Source organism: Rhinoraja longicauda, chromosome 9 (assembly GCF_053455715.1).
Source record: "Rhinoraja longicauda isolate Sanriku21f chromosome 9, sRhiLon1.1, whole genome shotgun sequence".
Lineage (NCBI taxonomy): Eukaryota > Metazoa > Chordata > Chondrichthyes > Rajiformes > Arhynchobatidae > Rhinoraja > Rhinoraja longicauda.
In genome coordinates, this window is record NC_135961.1 from 27682697 (window position 1) to 27703822 (window position 21126).

The 21126-nt window shown below is 41.1% G+C and overlaps 1 protein-coding gene across 1 annotated transcript in view; it reads left to right on the plus strand.

Moving 5' to 3' along the window:
* srbd1 (S1 RNA binding domain 1) overlaps positions 1–21126 on the plus strand; it is a 210512-nt gene that overhangs the window by 180562 nt on the left and 8824 nt on the right. The window contains exon 21 of the mRNA XM_078405828.1: positions 20299–20483. Coding sequence (XP_078261954.1) covers positions 20299–20483 — 185 coding nt within the window. The remainder of the gene's footprint in view (positions 1–20298; positions 20484–21126) is intronic.

Consider the following 21126-nt stretch of genomic DNA (forward strand, 5'->3'; position numbering starts at 1 on the left):
TGAGTTCTTTAAATTATTTTAAGTGGTCCTAAGTTATTTTTACTACTTTACTTTTTGCTTATATTGTTAACGCCTCTACGAATTTTTATTTTTAATTGCTTGGTTTAACAGATTTGAAATGTTTCTAAATGTCACAGGCTTCCAGACACTTTGAAAATGTGTGACTCGTATGACAGCTGGCTAAGCCATTAAAGTCTTTTTTTTCTGTTCCGCATGTTTTCTCACTCTAAGATATGCCAAGTAATGACATACTTGCATCATTGGACTGTTTCTTCTTGCTTTGCCACCAAGGATACGGGCACTTTTGTGCCGTCAGTTCAAACTGCTATGTACATGTTATTTTGCTATTTTCTTGGCACAGAGATCAACAGAGAATAAACGTGGGCCATCGCTGACTTGGAATCTAGGTCATTAATTGAAATGCACCATTTTTTAACCAAAGAGGTGTATAAAAGCTTTACCCTTACACCTACAATGCTTTTGGATAGATAGAACATAGAATAGTACAGCACAGAACACCCCACAAAAGATCAACTTCCGTAGGTCACACAACGGGGACAGTGTGGAGTGTCCAGCTTCAAGTTTCTGGGCACTCACATTTCGGAGGACCTCACATGGTCCAATAACACTGCTGCGCTGGTCAAGAAGGCACAGCAACGACTGTTCTACCTAAGAACACTGAAAAGGTCTGGTCTACCCCAACAGCTGCTGACGACCTTCTACCGTTGCACCATAGAAAGCATCCTAACACATGGCATCCCTGTGTGGTATCTCAGCTGCACGGAGGCAGAGAGGAAAGCTCTTCAGCGGGTAGTCCATAGAGCTCAGAGGACCATCGGAACACAGCTACCAGCCTTGGAGGGCATCTACAACACACGATGCCTCAGAAAAGCCACCAGCATCCACAAAGACTTCACACCCCTGCAACAGTCTGTTCGAACTTCTACCATCGGGCAGACGATACAAGGCCCGCACCTCCAGACTCGGGAACAGCTTCATCCCCAGGGCCATAGCTGCTATGAACCGGTACTGCTGAGCCGGATGGTCACATCGCAAAGTGAACCGGCACAGATCTACTTGCACTTTATTCTGTTTTAAAACTGTTCCAATTTGTTTCATTGGGCTGTTTAAATTAATACTGACTAGCTAATTAATTTAATGCATCGTATGGGAGGCGCATTCCCAATCTTGTTGTACCCTTGTACAATGACAATAAAGATATATTGTATTGTATTGTATTGCATTGATGCTTGCTTAAACTAACCCCTCTGCCTGCACAAGTTCCATATCCATTCATTCCTTACATATTCATGTGTCTTTCAAAAAGCCTCTTAAATGCCATTATCGTATCTGCTTCCACCTCCACCCCGGCAACATTTTCTAGGCACCTACCACTCTGTATAAAAGACACTTACACCGCACATCTCCTTTAAATGTTCCCTCCCTCACATTAAAGCTATGCCCTCTAGTATTTGACATTTACGCACCGTGGAAAACATTCTGACTGTCATTTTTCTTTGTACTTCTCATAAGACCTAATAGGTCTCCCCTCAGTCTCACACACACCAGAGAAAACAATCCAAATTTGTCCAATATAGTTCATACCCTCGAAACCAAGCAGCATCCTGGGTAAACCACTTCTGCATCCCCTTCAAAGCCTCCACATCCTCCCTGTAATGGAGCAACCAGAACTACACACAACATTCTAAGTCCTTTTCTTTACCACTTACTTATGTTGCTACTTCCAGAGAGGCATGGACTTGGACAATGCTGTTGAGGGTCCACTTTCCCCATATATTTGACCTCTCAAAAGTGCAACATTTTACTGGTTCCATGTTTTAGACACAAAAACAGCAAAAACAGTTGGGGATATTTGCAAATTGGGATGCTGTGTGACTTGGGGAATCTGCAACCTCTTGTTCCTTCGTGATCAAGATGAATGCTTGAGGAGGTATTGCTGAAGAAGTCGGGGTGTAATCCCGGTGTATTTTGTGGACAGTACATGCAGAGGTGGAGAGAATGCAGGAGAGAATATATGTTTATGGAAGTGAATGATTTGCCAATCAAGCAGATGGTGTAAGAAGGAACTGCAGATGCTGGTTTAAACCGAAGATAGACACAAAAAGCTGGAGTAACTCAGCGGGACAGCATCTCTGGAGAGAAAGAATGGGTGATGTTTCGGGTCGAGACCCTTGGGTCTAGATGGTGTTGTTTCTAGAATAGTTTGAGCTGTACTCATCCAGACAACTGGAGAATATTTCATCACAAGCCTGACCTGTGTCATGTTGAAAGTGTCTCTGGAGAGTCAAGAATGTTGATTAATGTTTTGCTCCCCATAGATGCTGCCCGATCTGCTGAGTGAGCAGATCATGTTTACTGTATAGCATTTTCTATTTTTATTGCAGTACATACATTTTGGTGCTTCATTTCAATACTATGGCATGACCACATGAAATGCGATTATGTCTGGGAGATAAGTTAGATGATGTCCATGTCATAATTGCTGTTAGCTGTTGGATCTATATCTGAAGATGTGTTTGGTATAAATGTAATTACACCACATAGCTGTGGCAGATCAATTGCTGAACAGAATAGAGCGGGACGCTTTTGTTTTTCTAGCATTAATTATGTCACCTGCAAGGCTCTTGCATTTCTATTCTTCAGGGAGCAGCAACAGAAAAGGCAATAGTTAAGAATTACAGTCATTTTATTGGTGTTGTGGTTATCCCATTAATATGTGGAGTGAATTCATAGCTGAACAAAATCTGTCTCCGATTTTGTTTTCGATGCAGTATTTTCTTAAATGAATTAATTTCTGAGATTGAAAACCAATCTGCAAAACATAAATACTGAAACAATTATATTTAATCATATGCATGACAATAATAATCGCATTTTTATTTAAACCTATTTGAAGTTAAATCTCGACAAAAACAAGTTGAATTCATGTAGCAAATTTTGCGTAACCTGATGATCTAGCGTGAAAGTGATAAGACTAATCGGGAAGTAGTTTAGATAAAGTGCTCAAAAGACGAGAATGTTATGAAGTTTGGAAGGGATGTGGTAAAATGCAGAGATTTAATGTGATAATATATTAGAATGTAGGTATGTACAAATCATAGAACCACATTGGGCAGCACGATGGCGCAGCAATAGAGTTGTTGCCTTACAGCACTTGCAGCACCAGACACTCGGGTCCGTTCCCAACTACGGGTGCTGTCGTTACAGAGTTTGTACGTTCTCCCCTTGACCTGCGTGGGTTTCCTCCCACATTCCAAAGATGTACAGGTTGGCATAAAATTCAATCTAAAACAAACCGCCTGAATGTTAAGTGAATAGATTTTGAACTAATACCCACTAGTGATTGTTTTTGGCAGTAATCTAATGCTATTTGAAGTTGAAAGTGCATTGAATATTTTAGGACAGAGTCCGTGATTTTGATGACTTCGGATCTGAAGTTATATGATGTCTGGTGACTGGATGTATTTTGTTTTTAACTGTTATTTTTAACCACTGATTACAGGAATGGATACACAAAGACAGGAATTCTAATTTAGTCAGCAATAAATCTGGTGTATTGTAGAAATATTATATTGTAAATTTGTTGCAGCATATTTAGCTAAGTTATAAGTTTATTCAGTTTCTTTAAACCAAATGAGCCTTATTGTAAAAGGAACTTACTATTCGATGCGCCCTTATGTTGCATTATAAACTGATGTTCTCCTTTGCTGAAGCTCTATTACTTTAGGTTAATGTTTATTGCTGACTAAATTGTTTTTGGAGTCCTTAAGATGCATTTTGTAAATTATTAATATGTTTTCTCATCAAATCCAATTTCAATTTGGGAAAGATATAGATATTCAGGACATTTACTCACGTATGTTAAGTTGTGAATAAAGTAATAACTTTTAAAAACGTATATGATTATTAAGGGGTTGGACACGTTAGAGGCAGGAAACATGTTCCCAATGTTGGGGGAGTCCAGAACAAGGGGCCACAGTTTAAGAATAAGGGGTAGGTCATTTAGAACGGAGATGAGGAAAAACTTTTTCAGTCAGAGAGTTGTAAATCTGTGGAATTCTCTGCCTCAGAAAGAAATGGAGGCCAATTCTCTGAACGCATTCAAGAGAGAGCTAGATAGAACTCTTAAGGATAGCAGAGTCAGGGGGTAAGGGGAGAAGGCAGGAACGGGGTACTGATTGAGAATGATCAGCCATGATCACATTGAATGGCGGTGCTGGCTCGAAGGGCCGAATGGCCTATTCCTGCACCTATTGTCTATTGTCTATTGCATGCGAACAATAGTGCAGTCTTTATTGTTGCAGTTTTGTAACCACACATCTTTAAGTTTTTAAGTCATGTAACTGATCGTGTATAATAGGATAATTGCATTATTCTAATTGTGCAGTGTATTTTGTTGCAAAGAGGGTTTAGTCGCACAGTTAAAATGAACAATTTCATTCCATTGGAGATGAGCATTCAGTATGACCTTTTCAAATTGTGATTGTCCGTGCTATTGGTTTGACTTTGTGGCTTGTTATTGTGCATAGATCATTCTTAAATTCTATGAAACAAAGCATAAGCTATGGTTTAAATGTTTTGTTTTAAAGTGATTGTGTTGCATCATTATGAATTCTCTCGGTGCAATGGGTATAGATGTAATGGCGTATCAGATTGCATTAATGTGTTGAACTTGATATTCTCAATTTTTAAATAGCTTTGCTGGGAATGATTATGCAGTAAGGGAAAATGACTCACAGGGACTTGAGTAAGAAGTGTCAACTCTGTTAATATCTTTAGAGGAATGCAATTTAAAAGTTTGCAATTTATGCAAATATAAGCAAAATGATGACAATTCTGATAAATTACACTGAAGGAAAAAAATTGGTTATAGATTCACATAATTGTCCTACACCATTGTCCTTTCATCACCTCCCTGAATGGGCGATGTGCCATTTACAGATGGGTCCTGTTTCACATCTATATTTACTTACATGGTGAGCAAACTGGCTTAGGGAAGGCACTTGCAAATAAAAGATAGTAAGATTTGCATTTGTATAGCTGCTGCCAAATACTTAACTGCCAATTAAATGTGGTCTCTGTGGATACATTATTTCATATTTTTCTTCATGACATTGCAGCAAATGGTTGTAAGGGGGTATTGGCAGTAGGTTGAAAAATTAGGAATAGCAAATGTGATATCACCCTGAAGTCTATACACTTCAGGGCAGCATGGTGGTGCAGCGGTAGAGTTGCTGCCTTACAGCGCCAGAGTCCCAATTTGATCCTAGCTATGGCTGCTTGACTGTACAGAGTTTGTACATTCTCCCAGTGACCGCGTGGATTTTCCTCGAGAACTTTGGTTTCCTCCCACACTCCAAAGATATACAGGTTTGTAGGTTAATTGGCTTGGTATAAATATTAAAAATGTCCCTCGTGTAGGATAATGTTAATGTGCGGGGATCGCTGGTCGTGGGGACTCGGTGGGCCGAAGGGCCTTTCTTTATCTCTAAACTAAAATAAACAAAACTTCCGTGTTACTTGACATTTGAAGCACATTGGATTTACATGTTGATTAAAGAGAAAATTATTCTTTCATTTTTTTTGTCACATTTTCCAAAGATTTAATTTCGACCACAACATGAGGTCACCAGAACTTCATACATTATCCTAAATGTGATCTCAACATGGTCTTGCAGAGGGTCAAATTAAAAAAAAATATATATCAAAAAATACTTTATTCAAGTAATAAATATTTACAAAACATCTTCTTTTCAAAAACCCCATCCGACATTTCCGGAGGTTATACATGCAATGCAGATATTCATTTCCAAATTTACACAGAAATTTACACAGAATCCCTTATTTGGAGGGGCGTCTCCACCACACCCTGCCCCCCCCCCCATGTCCAGTAGTGGAAGGACCCTAGACTGTGGTCCTCCCCCACAGGGCCTTGGCATTGGCTGCACCAAGCTTCAGTGCGTCCCTCAGCACGTACTCCTGCAGTCTGCAGCGGGCCAGTCAGCAACATTCCCCGACGGACAGCTCGCTCCGCTGGGAGGTCAATAAAGCTCGGGCAGACCAAAGAGCGTCTTTCACCGAGTTGATGACCTTCCAGCAGCACTCGATGTCAGTCTCTGAATGCGTCCCTGGGAACAGTCCGTAGATCACAGAGTCCTCTGTGACGGAGCTGCTCGGAATAAATCGTTACAGGGACCCCTGCAAACCGCTCCAGACTCTCTTGGCAAATCCACACTCTGAAGAGGTGGGCAACCGTCTCCTCTCCATAGCAGCCGTCCCGAGGGCAGCATGTGCTGGTAGTGAGGTTCCGGCGGTGCAGGAAAGATCTGACTGGGAGGGCTCCCCTCACCGCCAACCAAGCCAGTTGTTGGTGCTTGTTGGTGAGTTCTGGCGATGAGGCATTTTGCCAGACAAGCTGGGCAGTCTGCTCTGGGAACCACACCACGGGATCCATGGAGTCATTCCCCTGCAGTGCCTGCAGGACGTTCCGTGCTGACCGGGTCAAAATGATATGCTTACTTTTATGTTAGATCTATTTATCTAATCTAATACGTGTTTTGCTTTGTGACTTCTTGGCATTAGACAGAAACATTTAGACCGTTATGAGCAGATACCTTTCTCTCCGAACTATTTTTGGTGTAGCCCCATGCACTTTTTGTTGACCCTGCCCACTTACATAACATTGTATTTATCTGAGTTAAATACCATGTATCAGAATAAGTCATTCTCACAGCATTGATGTGAGCTTGCATATACATGGCCTTTAGTTTCCTAACTCCGGAACAAGCTCTACTATTAACTATAAGCATGTTGATTATATGAAGACAGTGCAGTCATCAATTTGAATGATGACAGATGACTGAGCGTAATAGTGCGGAGTAAAATATTAGTGCTTATAATTTTATCAGTTATAGACCAAGTGGACCCATTGGGCCCAAACCTCTCCTGCATTGGTGCAGTACCCTCTCCTCCCCCTCCCCCATCCCCTCTCCCCCCCCCCTCTCCCCCCCACTCCCCCTACCTTCTCCCCCTCCACTCCCCGCTCTCCCCTCCTCTCTTCCCCTCTCCCCTTCCCCCCTCTCCTCACCCCTCCCTCCTCATCCCCTCCCTCCTCACTCCCTCCCTCCACCCCCTCACCCTCCCCTTACCCTCCCTTTCCCCTTCCCCATTCCATCCCCCTCAACCCTCCTTATCCTCCCTCCTCCTGCCCCCCTCCCTCCACCCCCACCCTCTACCCCCTCCCCCCCACCCTCTCCCCTCCCTTCCCCTTCCCCGCACCATTTTCCAACCGGCCTTGAATCCAGCAATTCCTGAAATTGCTACCTGAAATTGACGTACAAATTTAGGAGTAATTCTGACATGCATAAAGTCTGACATGCAGGAAGATGAGACGAATAAAAAGGAATATTAGGTTGTGATCAGGATTGTGTGTTTTATTTTAATTACGAGAACCTATCTCATTGAAATGACTGCAAAAATAATTTGTGTTGTTACCAAAGTTCCCGTATAAAATTGTGATTGTCATGTGAAATATTTGTTCAATATACCTCACATATGAAAAACAAATTATTGTTCCAGATTTTGCAATTTTTTTACCAAATTTGCTCACCTAGTGCTGGGAAGTCTAAGCATGCTTAAGCTCCACTGCTGCTCTCCATACAGTGACTTGTATACTAGGGCTTTTATGTTTTCCAAATATCAACATTTCCTACCCTGTCACCATGTAAAAATGCTGTGCTTTGTTGTTCTCTGGCTGGTGTCTGATTGCCAGTTTGAGGCTACATCTGGATATGGACGTGTCAACGTCCCAAGTGTACTGGCCTTCATATGGAAAGGTACCAGTAGTTTGCTGCAGAAGCACTCAACTTTTCCCAGCAAGCACCAGTCCAATAAATGTTTCTTCTCTCAACTAGGGTTGTGTCTAGAATGTTTTGTATTGTGCAAGAGTGAAAATTTGGCTTGTGATGGGTATCAGTGCTTGATGGGGGAGTTGGCAATGCTATGAAGTAATAATTTTATGGCCCTGGAGTTGAACTGCTAAAGTGCTATTAACTGTAAGCCATTACCATAAGTAGAGTGTTGTACTAGGGGAGAAAACCGTAGCAACTAGATTTTCACTTTGGTAGTTAATTGGTCGATATAAATTACACACACCACTGCTCCTTTATCAAATATCATTTTGGATTCTGATTATCAGTATCATCAGAGAAATCATCAAGATATGTATGTTATTGATAGCCTTGTAGATCTTGCAAAGCGTATGTGAAATTGGGAATAGATAAAGAATTCCTTGGCAGGCAAGTTTATGTAATGAGTTGATGCTGGGAGCAATTTCCAATGAGAGCTGCACAAGAAGGAGCAAAGCAATGTTAAATGTTACTGGTGACAGTGGAGAACTTCAGTTATTAAAAAAAACATTTTTATTCTAGAGGAAAAACAATGACACATTTTTATACGCCTACCATGAGGCATGGGTTTAGAAATCAGGATGTTAATATCACTTTTTTAAAATGAATAGCAGCAACTAGAACTTTATTGCTGTATCACTTTTTCACGTAAATTTGTTCTGTAGTGTTTAGTTGGCCACTTTTCTATTGTTGCAATGCACTGAGGAATTGCCTGCAGTAATGCTTCATTTTGTACTTCTCAAATGACTTATCAGCTTTAGAATAATGTGAGCAATTTTCAGGAACATTAATGCAGTTCTGTGGTGGAAAACTAGGAAATTAGGCAGATCAGTGGATTCCCGCATCTCAGCCTGTGGCCATATTCCAATTTCGAAGGAATGCTTTTTGTGGCATTGGAACCAAAGCATTTGACATTTTGCTTGCAATCAGCCTTTGATCTTTGAAACTGGAAAAGATGAAACTGTAATTCAAGTTGTAAAATGCTCCACACTGTCTTGTGAGACCTCTTGCAAGAACACTGAATCTTTACCAATTGCGGCCCATCATCATACAGGGAACATATTTAAGTACATTAAGTAAGGCAGTTAGAGACGTTTACAAGTTGAAAACACAGATTTTTTCTGATCATGATGTACATCCCACATTTATGAAAACTGTAAACAGTGCAGCAAAGTAAGATTGGGAAAGTTTTGAACAAAAGGCAGAAACGAAAGGGGGAAACTCTCCAACGCCTTGAATCATGTACACCAAGCAGGAAAGTGATTTTGCAAGCATGGACCTAGTTATCCCAGACCCAAGGCATCACTGAAATAAACTCTTTGGTTTCAGCTGTGAGAGCAAGTGTGATTGTTTTCTGTTTGCTGCAAGTACAATTACTCAGATAATGATGCAGTCCATGTTTTGGCACACATAATTTTGGTCATTGTCCAGATATCTTTGCAAGTGGGAAGGACGATTCACAGAGGTGCCAAGAAAGGGCCATCTCCAAATAAAAAAGTTTCACCACCCAGTTTTCCTGAGCTCTCACCATCAACATCCTGGACCCCCCTCTCCACTGAAAGGAAATCCAAGTGGACCTCCAACATGCACTGGTTTCCAGAGGCATGTCAGCGGCTTTAGCTGGGTTTGAGCAAAAATACTCTGCAGTTGAATCCCTGAAATATCCCCAGCGCTTGCTAAATATAAACCTCTGATATGTTGTGCACCAGCCTCGATACAATACAACAATACAATACAATATATCTTTATTGGCATTGTACAGGGTTACAACGAGATTGGGAATGCGCCTCCCATACGATGCAATAATTTAATTAATTTAAACAACAACAACCTAACGAAACAAATTGTAACAGTTTTAAGACAGAAGATAAGTGCATCTCCAAAAAAAACAGAAAATGAAAGTAACCAGCTAGAAAAAAGCAGTTCCCTTGTTTGGCACCTCATCAACTGATTAACCTTCCAGCATCAGCACAATTGGAATGATTTGGTATACTTACAGGTACACTAACAATTATCCATGGATTTCTTCAGTAGCAAAAAGTGCAAGAGCAGGAGGTCTGTGGGAGATCCGTCATCATTAAGTTTCTGCCCAAAACATGCACCATAAGAATATATTGTGGTTCCTTGACCATTTCACAGATGAAATCTGCAGCACAGCGATACAGCAGGTGGTCTAGTTGCCTCAGCACCAGTGTGCAAGGTCTAGTCGTGAGAAGTGGTGTTTGCTCTTGTGAATTTCAACCAGTATTTCAGTTTCTCCTCACATTCCAAAGACATGCTGGTCAGTTGGTTCTTTGGATACTTTAAATTACTCCTAGTTGTAGGTGGGTGATAGAATAATCAGGGGGAATTAATGGGCATGTGAGAAGAGAACAGGTTACAGTGAAGTATGTTGGAGAGTGGGATTCAAGGCATCAGAAACGATGGGCAGATAGGCATCCTGGGAAATAAATCCCAGGGATTCCTCAATTAATAGTATTGTGGAGGATCTTCATTGCATGGATTAATTTCTTAATTGCAGTGTTCGGTTTCTTGGAATAATTAAATTAACTTCTCCTGAGATTTAATGAAGTACATAGCAGGACAGTATATCAGTATTTTCTGTTTATTCCATTAGGATTTAAAATGTCCGTTGGCAAAACTATTCTCAGTTATGATCCTGACGTTATTGTCAATAAAGATAAAAAATAGTTCCGTGTGACAAAGATCATGCACTTTTATTATTGGGGCATGCCAAGGACAACGCAGTAGAGTTGCTGACTTCCAGTTCCAGAAACCTGGGTTCGATCCTGACTACAGGTGCTGTCTGCATAGAGTTTGTACATTCTCCCTGTGACCTTGTGGGTTTTCTCCGGATGCTCCAGTTTCTTTCCACATCCCAAAAATGTACAGATTTGTAAGTTAATTGGCTCCGGTAAAATTGTAAATTGTCCCTAGTGTGTAGGGACGTACTCGTGTACGGGGTGATCACTGTTTGGCGTGAACTCGGTGGGCCAAACAAAGGGCCTGTATCCGTACTGTATCGCTAAATTCTAAAGTACTAAAGAATGCTTCGCTTTTAAACGGAATATAATATATGACACCATGATTTAGCATCTCTCAAAAGATAGCATGCAGCAACACACCACAGTCTTTCCTTCCTCTTCATTAAGGGCAAGCTGTCAATACATGTAAAAGTTCATGTAGTACTAGCCCGAGTGGACCCGTTGGGCCAAAACCTCTCCTGCATTGGTCCAGCACCCTCTCCTCCCCCACTCTCCCCCTCCCCCCCACTCCCCCTCCCCCCAACACCCACTCTAACAACCCCCCTTATCCTCCCCTCCTACCCTTATCCACTCAATCCCCCCCCTTAACCCCCCACTCACTCACCCACTCCATCCCCCCATAACCCTCCTTATCCCCCCCCCTCCTCCCCTCTGCACGCACTCCAACCCCCCTTAAAACTCCCCCGTGGCAGAGGGGAGAGGGAGCCACATCCCCCCCCCCCCCCCCCCCCCCGATTGGCTGCCGCTCCCGCACCCCTCCGAGCTCCCAATTGTGCATTGGGTCTAAACCTCTCGTGGTCGGGGACGGGCGAGAGGGGAGAGGAACCCCCCACCTCCGAACTCCCAACTGCGCATGCGTGGACCTTCTCCCATTGTGACGTCGAAAATGGAGGCAGGCGCGGCTGATGGGTAGAGCATGTGGAAAAGGGATTTATTAAAGTTTAAAAAGTGATTTTTAAAGTTTAAAAAGTAAATAACTTTTAAAATATAACAACCATTTGAACCACAGGCCAATGGTGAGTAAGGTGGGTATAAAATTGTTGCGCTATCGTGTACCATTTTGGCTGTATTTCGGGAACAAATCTATCTACAAACACACAAACCCTCAAATATATAAAATGAGATAGATAGATAGATAGATAGATAGATAGATAGATAGATAGATAGATAGATAGATAGATAGATAGATAGATAGATAGATAGATAGATAGATAGATAGATAGATAGATAGATAGATAGATAGATAGATAGATAGATAGATAGATCTGTCTGTCTCTGTCTGTCTGTCTCTGTCTGTCTGTCTGTCTGTCTCTCTCTGTCTCTCTGTCTCTCTGTCTGTCCCGTCCCCCCCACCCCTAACTTCAAATGCTGCATCTAGTCTTCCCAATGAACTAAGATCAACATTTTAGACCAAATATCTTGGAATCATTTCTGCCTGGTTCTTGTCCTAATAATTCATAGTTGATTATAGGAAAACATCACTTTTGGTCTTGCATTAATTATTAGTGTAGTTTAATTTATTGTCACGTGTACCTAGGTACAGTGAAAAGCTTTTGTCGCGTGCTAACTAGTCAGCGGAAATACTATACATGATTACAATCGAGCTATTCATAGTGTACAGATACATGATAAAGGAAATAATGTTTAGTGCAAGGTAACGTCCATTGAAAGATAGTCCGATGGTCTCCAATGAGGTCCTCGGACTATCTTTAATTCGACTTTACTGGACTTTATCTTGCACCAAACGTTATTCCCTTTATCATGTATTGGTACACTGTTGTTGGCTTTTTCATTGATATCATTTTTCAGTTATATAACCAATCATCTTTTGCTGTCCAAATTACCATTGAGCAACTGAAGGACTTCTGCTTTCTTTGTTCAGCATGGCATCTATCAGCTAAAATCCATGAAATAATAAAAATACTTTAGGATTTTTTTCGGTGTATCTTTAAATTAAAATATCGGTGGATTTACATCATCATGCCAGTTTCTGAGTAGCTGTTAATCAAGTTGAATCGTTGTCATATTTGTCCAAGCATTTCTGACCTGCTTTGAATCCTGCACTGAAATATTCATCAAGTATGATTTAAGTATTCTGGAGTGGAGAATCAAATGTACCACCCTGTGGTAATGGTAATCGTCTTCTTGAGTTGGAAATTAATGAACATTATTGAAACAGAACACTTTGTCCTTCATCAGTCCCATGTTGCAATTGACAATAGAGTTTTTGCAGTTGCAATATGCACCAAGATTTAAACATGTTCTAGTTACCAGCATGGACAAGCCTTGGAGAGGGCAGAAATAAAATATTATAGTGTGTATAGCTGTGCTGACCAAAGTCTGCTGTCATGGTTTTAGGTAATAGTTATAATTCAAGAACTTTGGTTTTACTCTTCAGGATGTAACTTGAACTTCCCAATTACATTATTCTTTATGTAATCACTGTTTTAGATCCATTATTTCCTAATCAGTCCCAGCATCACTTGTTCTGTGTATGCAGTGACTCGGTTGTACCCTTGAAGAAAATGTAGAAAATCAGAAAATATATGAACCAGTGTATTCAGCCTTGTGCTGAGCATTGAACTCTGCTAGAGATCAATACCGCAATGCTCCATGGAGCCCAGCTAAAAGTTGATAGCCATTGATTTTTGTACTGAGTGTCCTCTGCCCACATTCATTTGAATGAAGGTGGTGCATTAAGTATGTAATCAGATTTGTTTTCTGTTGCTTTTTGCTTCCAGGAAGCCCGAGCATGTATCAAGATTGATTTTAAAGGACAAAATGTTTTGGTGGAGTTTTGCAGTTAAATATCTCTGGAACATTTTTATTAAGACGTTTATGTTTATTTAATTTCTTCTTTTGAATTTTATTTTTCAAATCTAAAGTATAAGATTACTTTGCATACATTTAAAAGTTTAATTCAGTTTTAAACAATAACCACCTCTTATTTATGAAGTTAACTAATGTAATTTAAGAACAAATATCACTAGATTCCCAATTATGGCTATTTTGTTGAAGTTATAATATCTGGTGAATGCACATTTTGCATGTCTTTAATCATCAGCTTGAATTGTGTCTCTGAACTATTACAACAAATTTCTTTATTGTCTTAATTGTTAATAATGAAATAAGAATTTTAAAATAACAGTCCCTAATTCATAAAATTAATTAAAAGTTAAGAGATAAAATAAATAATGTGCCCTTATTAGATAAAATGAGAATGCTATTTTTATGTCATTTAAGATTGTAATGTTTTGTTTTGGAAGATTTCAAGGTTGGTTTCATAAGACACAGGAGCATAATTAGACCATTCAGTCTATCGAGTGTGCTCCATTTATCCTTTGTGTGAAACATGTAAAATAAATTGGTTAATATTTTATTTTATCTGTCAGCTGATGAGTGAGAATCAGTTGTAGGAATATCAACAGAAGGTTTTCAAGAAGATTTGTTTTTTGCTAAACCTTAGTTACATAATTATTGTAAAAGTCATTGTGAAAAATAGTGCTGGAAAGACATTGCTGGCTTTGAGCTTTTGCAGTTTCCCGAGATAATCAAGACAACAAATTTACCATTGCAAGATGGGTGGCTATGAGTATTAAAATACTAAATTAACTGCACTGTAGTAGTCTTCTGATTAGCTAACAAATTGCACCTTCTAGCTTGGATTTAATGGAAATGTGATTCATGAGTTCAACCACTTTTCTATGAATGTGTCATATGATTTTCAAGTGATGTTTGACTTGGGCGGAGGGTTTGTGGACAAGCATTTTCCCACATAATGAGCAGAGTAAGAGTAGAAGACAATTATTCACATAATTCCTGATGGCCTGCTGAGCCCATGGAGCAGTCGACTTGACTGTTCCGATTCTGAGAACGCTAAGAAAAGTGAGAAAGTAAAATTGCACTACTCCTGATAAATTTATCTATAAGGTTTTCTTTAAATTGAATTGTAGGTAGTGCACTAGAAAATAATCCTTGGCAAAGCATTTCTTAGGAAGCCACAAGTTTCATTTCACTAACATTCCACTTTACTTATACCATGTCCTTCACCATTCAGACAGCTGTGACCCATCACAAGCGTTGTGCTTGCGTGATCATTTATATCATTCAGCGGCTGCAATCAGCAACTCATTGTCAGCTGTGCAGCTCATTCCACACTGAAGTAATGTCAGAGAATTTTAATGTGTAGGGAAAAAACTGCAGATGCTGGTTTAAATCGACTATAGATACAAAATGCTAGAGTAACTCAGCGGGTCAAGCAGCATCTCGGGAGAGAAGGAATGAGTGACATTTTGGGTCGAGACCCTTCTTCAGACTGATCAGACTGAAGAAGGGTCTCGACCCGAAACATCACCCATTCCTTCTCTCCCGAGATGCTGCCTGACCCTATGAGTTACTCCAGCATTTTGTGTCTACTTTCAGAGAATTTTATGATGTCATTTCATGGCAATGATGTAGATTGCAAAACTTTTTCTTTAAGATTCAGCATCTGCAATAGTTTATTTCCATAATTCTGGTGCATTTGAGTTTTGTGTTTTCTGATGAACCAGAACTTAAATGCTTTTTTTGGGGAGCTGACATTTTTTTAAGTTCATCCATTGAATTTCAGATTTCTGAGATAATACTGAGACAACCCGTACGTTTATGATATACCATGTCTAATTTGGATGAAATAACCAAAACTATAAACGCAATGTGAACAGGAAAGATACAGCAGGATAATTTGTCCATTTTCCAGAGACATTTGTATTTTAAGGACATCAAAGTGACCTTTTCCACTAAAGTATGTGAATGGACACGCTGCTGGTTTTGAAAGCCAGCCTATCTTCTTCTTGCGTTTGAGGCAGCAGAAGTTATGAAGCTGCTTCTGCTTCTGCTGTCTCTGTTTCTTGTCGTTCGCCTGACTGAGGTCAGTTGACAGGGCTCACCACGAGGAGGTCGACAACATGAGCCCCAGCCAGCCTATGCAGCTATAGGTGCTGATAACAGGCCAGGCAGCATCTGTGGAGGGAGAAATAGTTAACTTGTCAGTTCAATACCTAACATCTGAACCAGTTATCAACATAAATAATTACTATTTTTCTGTTTCCACAGAAGCTGCCTAACATACTGTGTACTTAAGCATTTTCTGTTTTTCTTTCAAATATTCAGCATCTGGAATTTTTTTATTTAAATTTTCTATGAAATGATTCATTTACTAGTATGTTGACATTATTCCTCAAACAGCAAAATATTTGAATCAAAATACTTTTAATTAGGAAGTCAACATACAAATTTGGTTAGTATCCAAACTCAGTGGTGGGAAGGTTTTTAGAAACATTGACCTGGGACAGCATTAATGGTCACTTGGGGGGAAAAAAGAGATTAATTAAGACAAACCACCACAGATTTATGGAGGAGTTATGGAAGAGTGAATGGACAGGATCGATGAGGATACTGCAGATGATGCGATAACTGGAAAACCAAAGATCCAACAAAAATAAGGAAGTAAAAGTAATTGGTAAGAGTATTGGTAAAAAAAATTACTAGAAAAGCCAATGAGGAATATACACCGATGTGCCAAAACATTAGTACCACTGACAGGTGAAGTGAAGAATATTGATTATCTTGTTACAATGGCACCTGTCAAGGGGTGAGATATATTAGGCAGCAAATGAACAGTCAGTTCTTGAAGTTGAAGTGTTGGATGCGGGAGAAATGGGCAGGAGTAAAGACCTGAGGGACTTTGACATGGGCCAAATTGTTATGTCCAGACGACTGGGTCAGAGCATCTCTGAAATGGCAAGGCTCGTGGGGTGCTCCTGGACAGCAGTGGTGAGTACCTACCGACAGAGGTCCAAGGAGGGACAAACCACAAACCCGTGACAGGGTGTTGGGCGCCCAAGGCTCATCAAGATCAGTGCAGGATCAGTTCATTCCAAAGAGGAAGAAAAATTCTATGGGGAGTAAGAGGCAACCGTGGCTGACAAGGGAAGTCAAGGACAGTATAAAAATAAAGGAGAAGAAGTATAACATAACAAAGATGAGCAGGAAGCCAGAGGATTGGGACTCTTAAAGAGCAACAGAAGATAACTAAAAAGGCAATATGAGAAGAAAAGATGAGGTACGAATGTAAGCTAGCCAAGAATATAAAGGATGATAGTAAAAGCATCTTTAGGTATGTGAGGAGGGAAAAAATAGTTAAGACAAATGTGGGTCCCTTAAAGACAGAAGCAGGTGAATTTATTATGGGGAACAAGGAAATGGCACACGAGTTGAACAGGTACTTTGGATCTGTCTTCACTAAGGAATCACCAACAATCTCCCAGAAGTACCCGTGGACAGAGGTCCTAGGGTGACGGAGGAACTGAAGGAATTCACATTAGGCAGGAAATGGTGTTGGGTATACTGATGGGACTGAAGGCTGATAAATCCCCAGGGCCTGATGGTCTGCATCCCAGGGTACTTACGGAAGTGGCTCTAGAAATCGTGGACGCATCGGTGATCATTTTACCATGTTCTATAGATTCAGGATCAGTTCATGGGGATTGGAGGATAGCTAATGTTATCACACTTTTTAAGAAAGGAGGGAGAGAGAAAACGGGAAGTTATAGACCAGTTTACCTGACATCAGTGGTGGGGAAGATGCTGGAGTCAATTATAAAAGAAGAAATTGCGGAACATTTGGATAGCAGTAACAGGATCATTCCGAGTCAGCATAGATTTATGAAGGGGAAATCATGCTTGACTAATCTTCTGGAATTTTTTGAGGATGTATCTAGGAAAATGGACAAGGGAGAGCCAGTGGATGTAGTGTACCTGGACTTTCAGAAAGCCTTTGATAAGGTCCCACATAGGAGATTAGTGGGCAAGATTAGAGCACATGGTATTGGGGGTAGGGTGCTGACATGGATAGAAAATTGGTTGGCAATTGGATTAACGGGTCCCTTTCAGAATGGCAGGCAGTGACTAGTGGGGTACCGCAATGCTCGGTCCTGGGACCGCAGCTATTTATACATTAATGACTTAGATGAAGGGATTAAAAGTAACATTAGCAAATTTGCGGATGACACAAAGCTGGGTGGCAGTGTGAACTGTGAGGAGGATGCTATGAAGATGCAGGGTGACTTGGACAGGTTGTGTGAGTGAGCAGATGCATGGCAGATGCAGTTTAATGTGGATAAATGTGAGGTTATCCACTTTGGTGGTAAGAACAGGAAGGTAGATTATTATCTTAATGGTGTCAAGTTAGGAAATGGGGAAGTACAAAGAGATCTGGGTGTCCTTGTTCATCAGTCACTTAAAGTTAGCATGCAGGTACAGCAGGCAGTGAAGAAAGCTAATGGCATGTTGACCTTTGACAAGAGGAGTTGAGTATAGGAGCAAAGAGGTCCTTCTGCAGTTGTACAGGGCCCTAGTGAGACCACACCTGGAGTACTGTGTGCAGTTTTGGTCTCCAAATTTGAGGAAGGACATTCTTGCTATTGAGGGCGTGCAGCGTAGGTTTACTAGGTTAATTCCTGGAATGGCGGAACTGTCGTATGTTGAAAGACTGGAGCGACTGGGCTTGTATACACTGGAATTTAGAAGGATGAGAGGGAGTCTTATTGAAACATATAAGATAATTAAGGGATTGGACACAGAGGCAGGAAACATGTTCCCAATGTTGGGGGAGTCCAGAACCAGGGACCACAGTTTAAGAACAAAGGGTAGGCTGTTTAGAACGGAGATGAGGAAAACCTTTTTCAGTCAGAGAGTTGTAAATCTGTGGAATTCTCTGCCTCAGAAGGCAGTGGAGGTCAATTCTCTGGATGCTTTAAAGAGAGAGCTAGATAGAGCTCTTAAAGATAGTGGAGTCAGGGAGTATGGGGAGAAAGCAGGAATGGGGTACTGATTGTGAATGATCAGCCATGATCACATTGAATGGAGGTGCTGGCCCGAAGGGCCGAATGGTCTACTCCTGAACCTATTGTCTATCAATGCGTGAGGGCGGCGAAGGCTATCCCGTCTGGTCCGTCAGAAGGTCTACTGTGGCATAAGTCACAGAAAATTTTAATGGTGGTCACGGGAGGAATGTGTCACAATACACAGTGCATCGTACCCTGCTGCGTATGGGGCTGCGTGGCTGCAGACCGGTCAGTGCCCATGATGACCCCTGCCACCGTCGAAAGCGCCTACATTGGGCATGCGAGTGTCGGAACTGGACCTTGGCGCAGTGGAAGAAGGTCGCCTAGTCCGATGAGTCCCGTTTTCTTTTAGATCACGTGGATGACCGTGTATATGTGCGCCCTTTACTTGGGGGAAGTGATGGCACCAGGATGCACAGTGGGAAGACGACAAGCCGGCGGAGGGAGTGTGATGCTCTGGGCAATGTTCTACTGGGAAACCCTGGGTCTGGTCATTCATGTGGACGTCAATTTGACACGTGTCGCCTACCTAAACATCGTTGCAGACCAGGCACACCCCTTCATGGCAATGGTATTTCCTGTTGGCAGTGGCCTCTTTCAACAGGATAATGCGCTCTGCCACACTGCACACATTGTTCGAGGTTGGTTTGAGGAACATGATGAAGTGTTCACGGTATTGCCCTGACCTCCAATTTCTCCAGATCTCAATCTGATTGAGCATCTGTGGGATGTGCTGGATCGACAAGTCCAATCCACGGCAGCTCCATCTTGCTTACAGGACTTGAAGGATCTGCTGTTAATGTTTTGGTGCCAGATACCACAGGACACCTTCAGGGGTCTTGTAGAATCCATGCCTCGGCGGGTCGGCGCTGTTTTGGCGGCACATGGAGGACCAACATTATATTACCGCGTGGTCATAATGTTTTGGCTCATCAGTGTAAGTGGAACATTGGTGGGTGGGAGGTGGAAAGGGTGAGATGGGTGCAATTTTCTTATTATGTTTTAAATGGTAAGAGGTTGGAACGGACCTTGTTTTCCTGTCTTAAAATCACTACAGGCCAACATCTAGGGTTAGCAGGCAATTAGCAAGACAGAATACCATCATTTGGAAAATTAATGACAAAGAATGATATTGGTGACTTTTACATATTGTCAGTATGTTCAGATATATAAATTCTGCAGTCTGTGAGAAGAGAGAAATGCTGTGACTGAGAAAGAAGAACATGAGACCAAAGGAAATGCTGTATCTTATTCCCAACAATGAGAGTGTATTTAGGAAGGGAAGGTCCAGAAGACTTTAGTCATGGATCCAACTTTCTGTATTTTATCTGCTTCCGTTTCCGGGCTTTTAATCCAGCTAAATAGAAAATAGGTGGAGGCGGAGGCCATTCGGCCCTTCGATGTTAAATGTTTCATTTATTTCATAATCAGTAACATTTGTGCAAAATAAAATGAACACACCAGCTGTTCCTAGTTTTTTTTAGATAAATAATTATTTTCACAGGTGACTCTGTGGTGAGATATTAACATAGAATGTTTTTGTGACAACACAAGAGATTTTTGGTGACCCCAGGCTGCCAGTCATGAAACATTGTTAATTGTGGTGGAAAGGATGCATATTGAAAAATAGTTAAACATTTTGAACAGGTTTTGTGCAGCAACAGCATTTAATTTTGTTTTGCTATACTGTGTTTCTAATTTTCCTTTTACCTATTTCAGGTTCTTGTCCTTCATTGATGGAAACCTGTGTGACATTGGGAGCTCTGCTATGCAGAATAGTGTGAACGCAGCATTGAGAAACAATTCAGTCGATACTTTAGCTCAAAAACATGATACAACAGTGCCAACACTTCAGATGATTATTGATGGACTAAAGCAGCCTCGCGACTATGACATTCGAGCAGGTAACGACTTCCAACAACAGCCTTGAGTTGATCAAGTACTATGGCAATTATTTATACCTTAAGCAAATATATGTAAGTATCTGTGATCCTTGCCCCAATTACTGGAACATGCTGACACTGAACTCTAGGCAGCTGGTCTTTAAATGACTCCCACATGTCAGATGTGGATTTATCCAATCGCAGCTATTCCAAATTTAATCTCCCAACCATCTGCCTAATAATGTTGGAATTTGCCCCTCCCCAATGTATTACTTTCCCCCAAGGTCCAGGCTTATCCTTATTCATAACGCTCTTTCAATGTAAGGAGTTATGATCACTGCTTCCAAAATGTTCTTCCACTGAAACACCAGTCACCTGGTCAGGCTTTCTTCCCAGCACAAGGTCCAGTATGGTCTCTCCTCTAGTTGGACTATTCACAAACCGTTTCATAAAACCCTCATGGATACACCTAATAAATTCTGCCCAGTTTCGGCCTCCTGCACTCAAGAAGTCCTCAACAATATTGGAGAAGTTAAAGTAAGCCAATACGATAGCCTTGTTGCTTTTACAGCGTTCCATAATCTTTTTACATATCTGTTCCTCTATCTCTTGCTGGTCATTGGAAGGTCTGTAGTATAATCCCGTCAGATTTATTGCCCTCCCC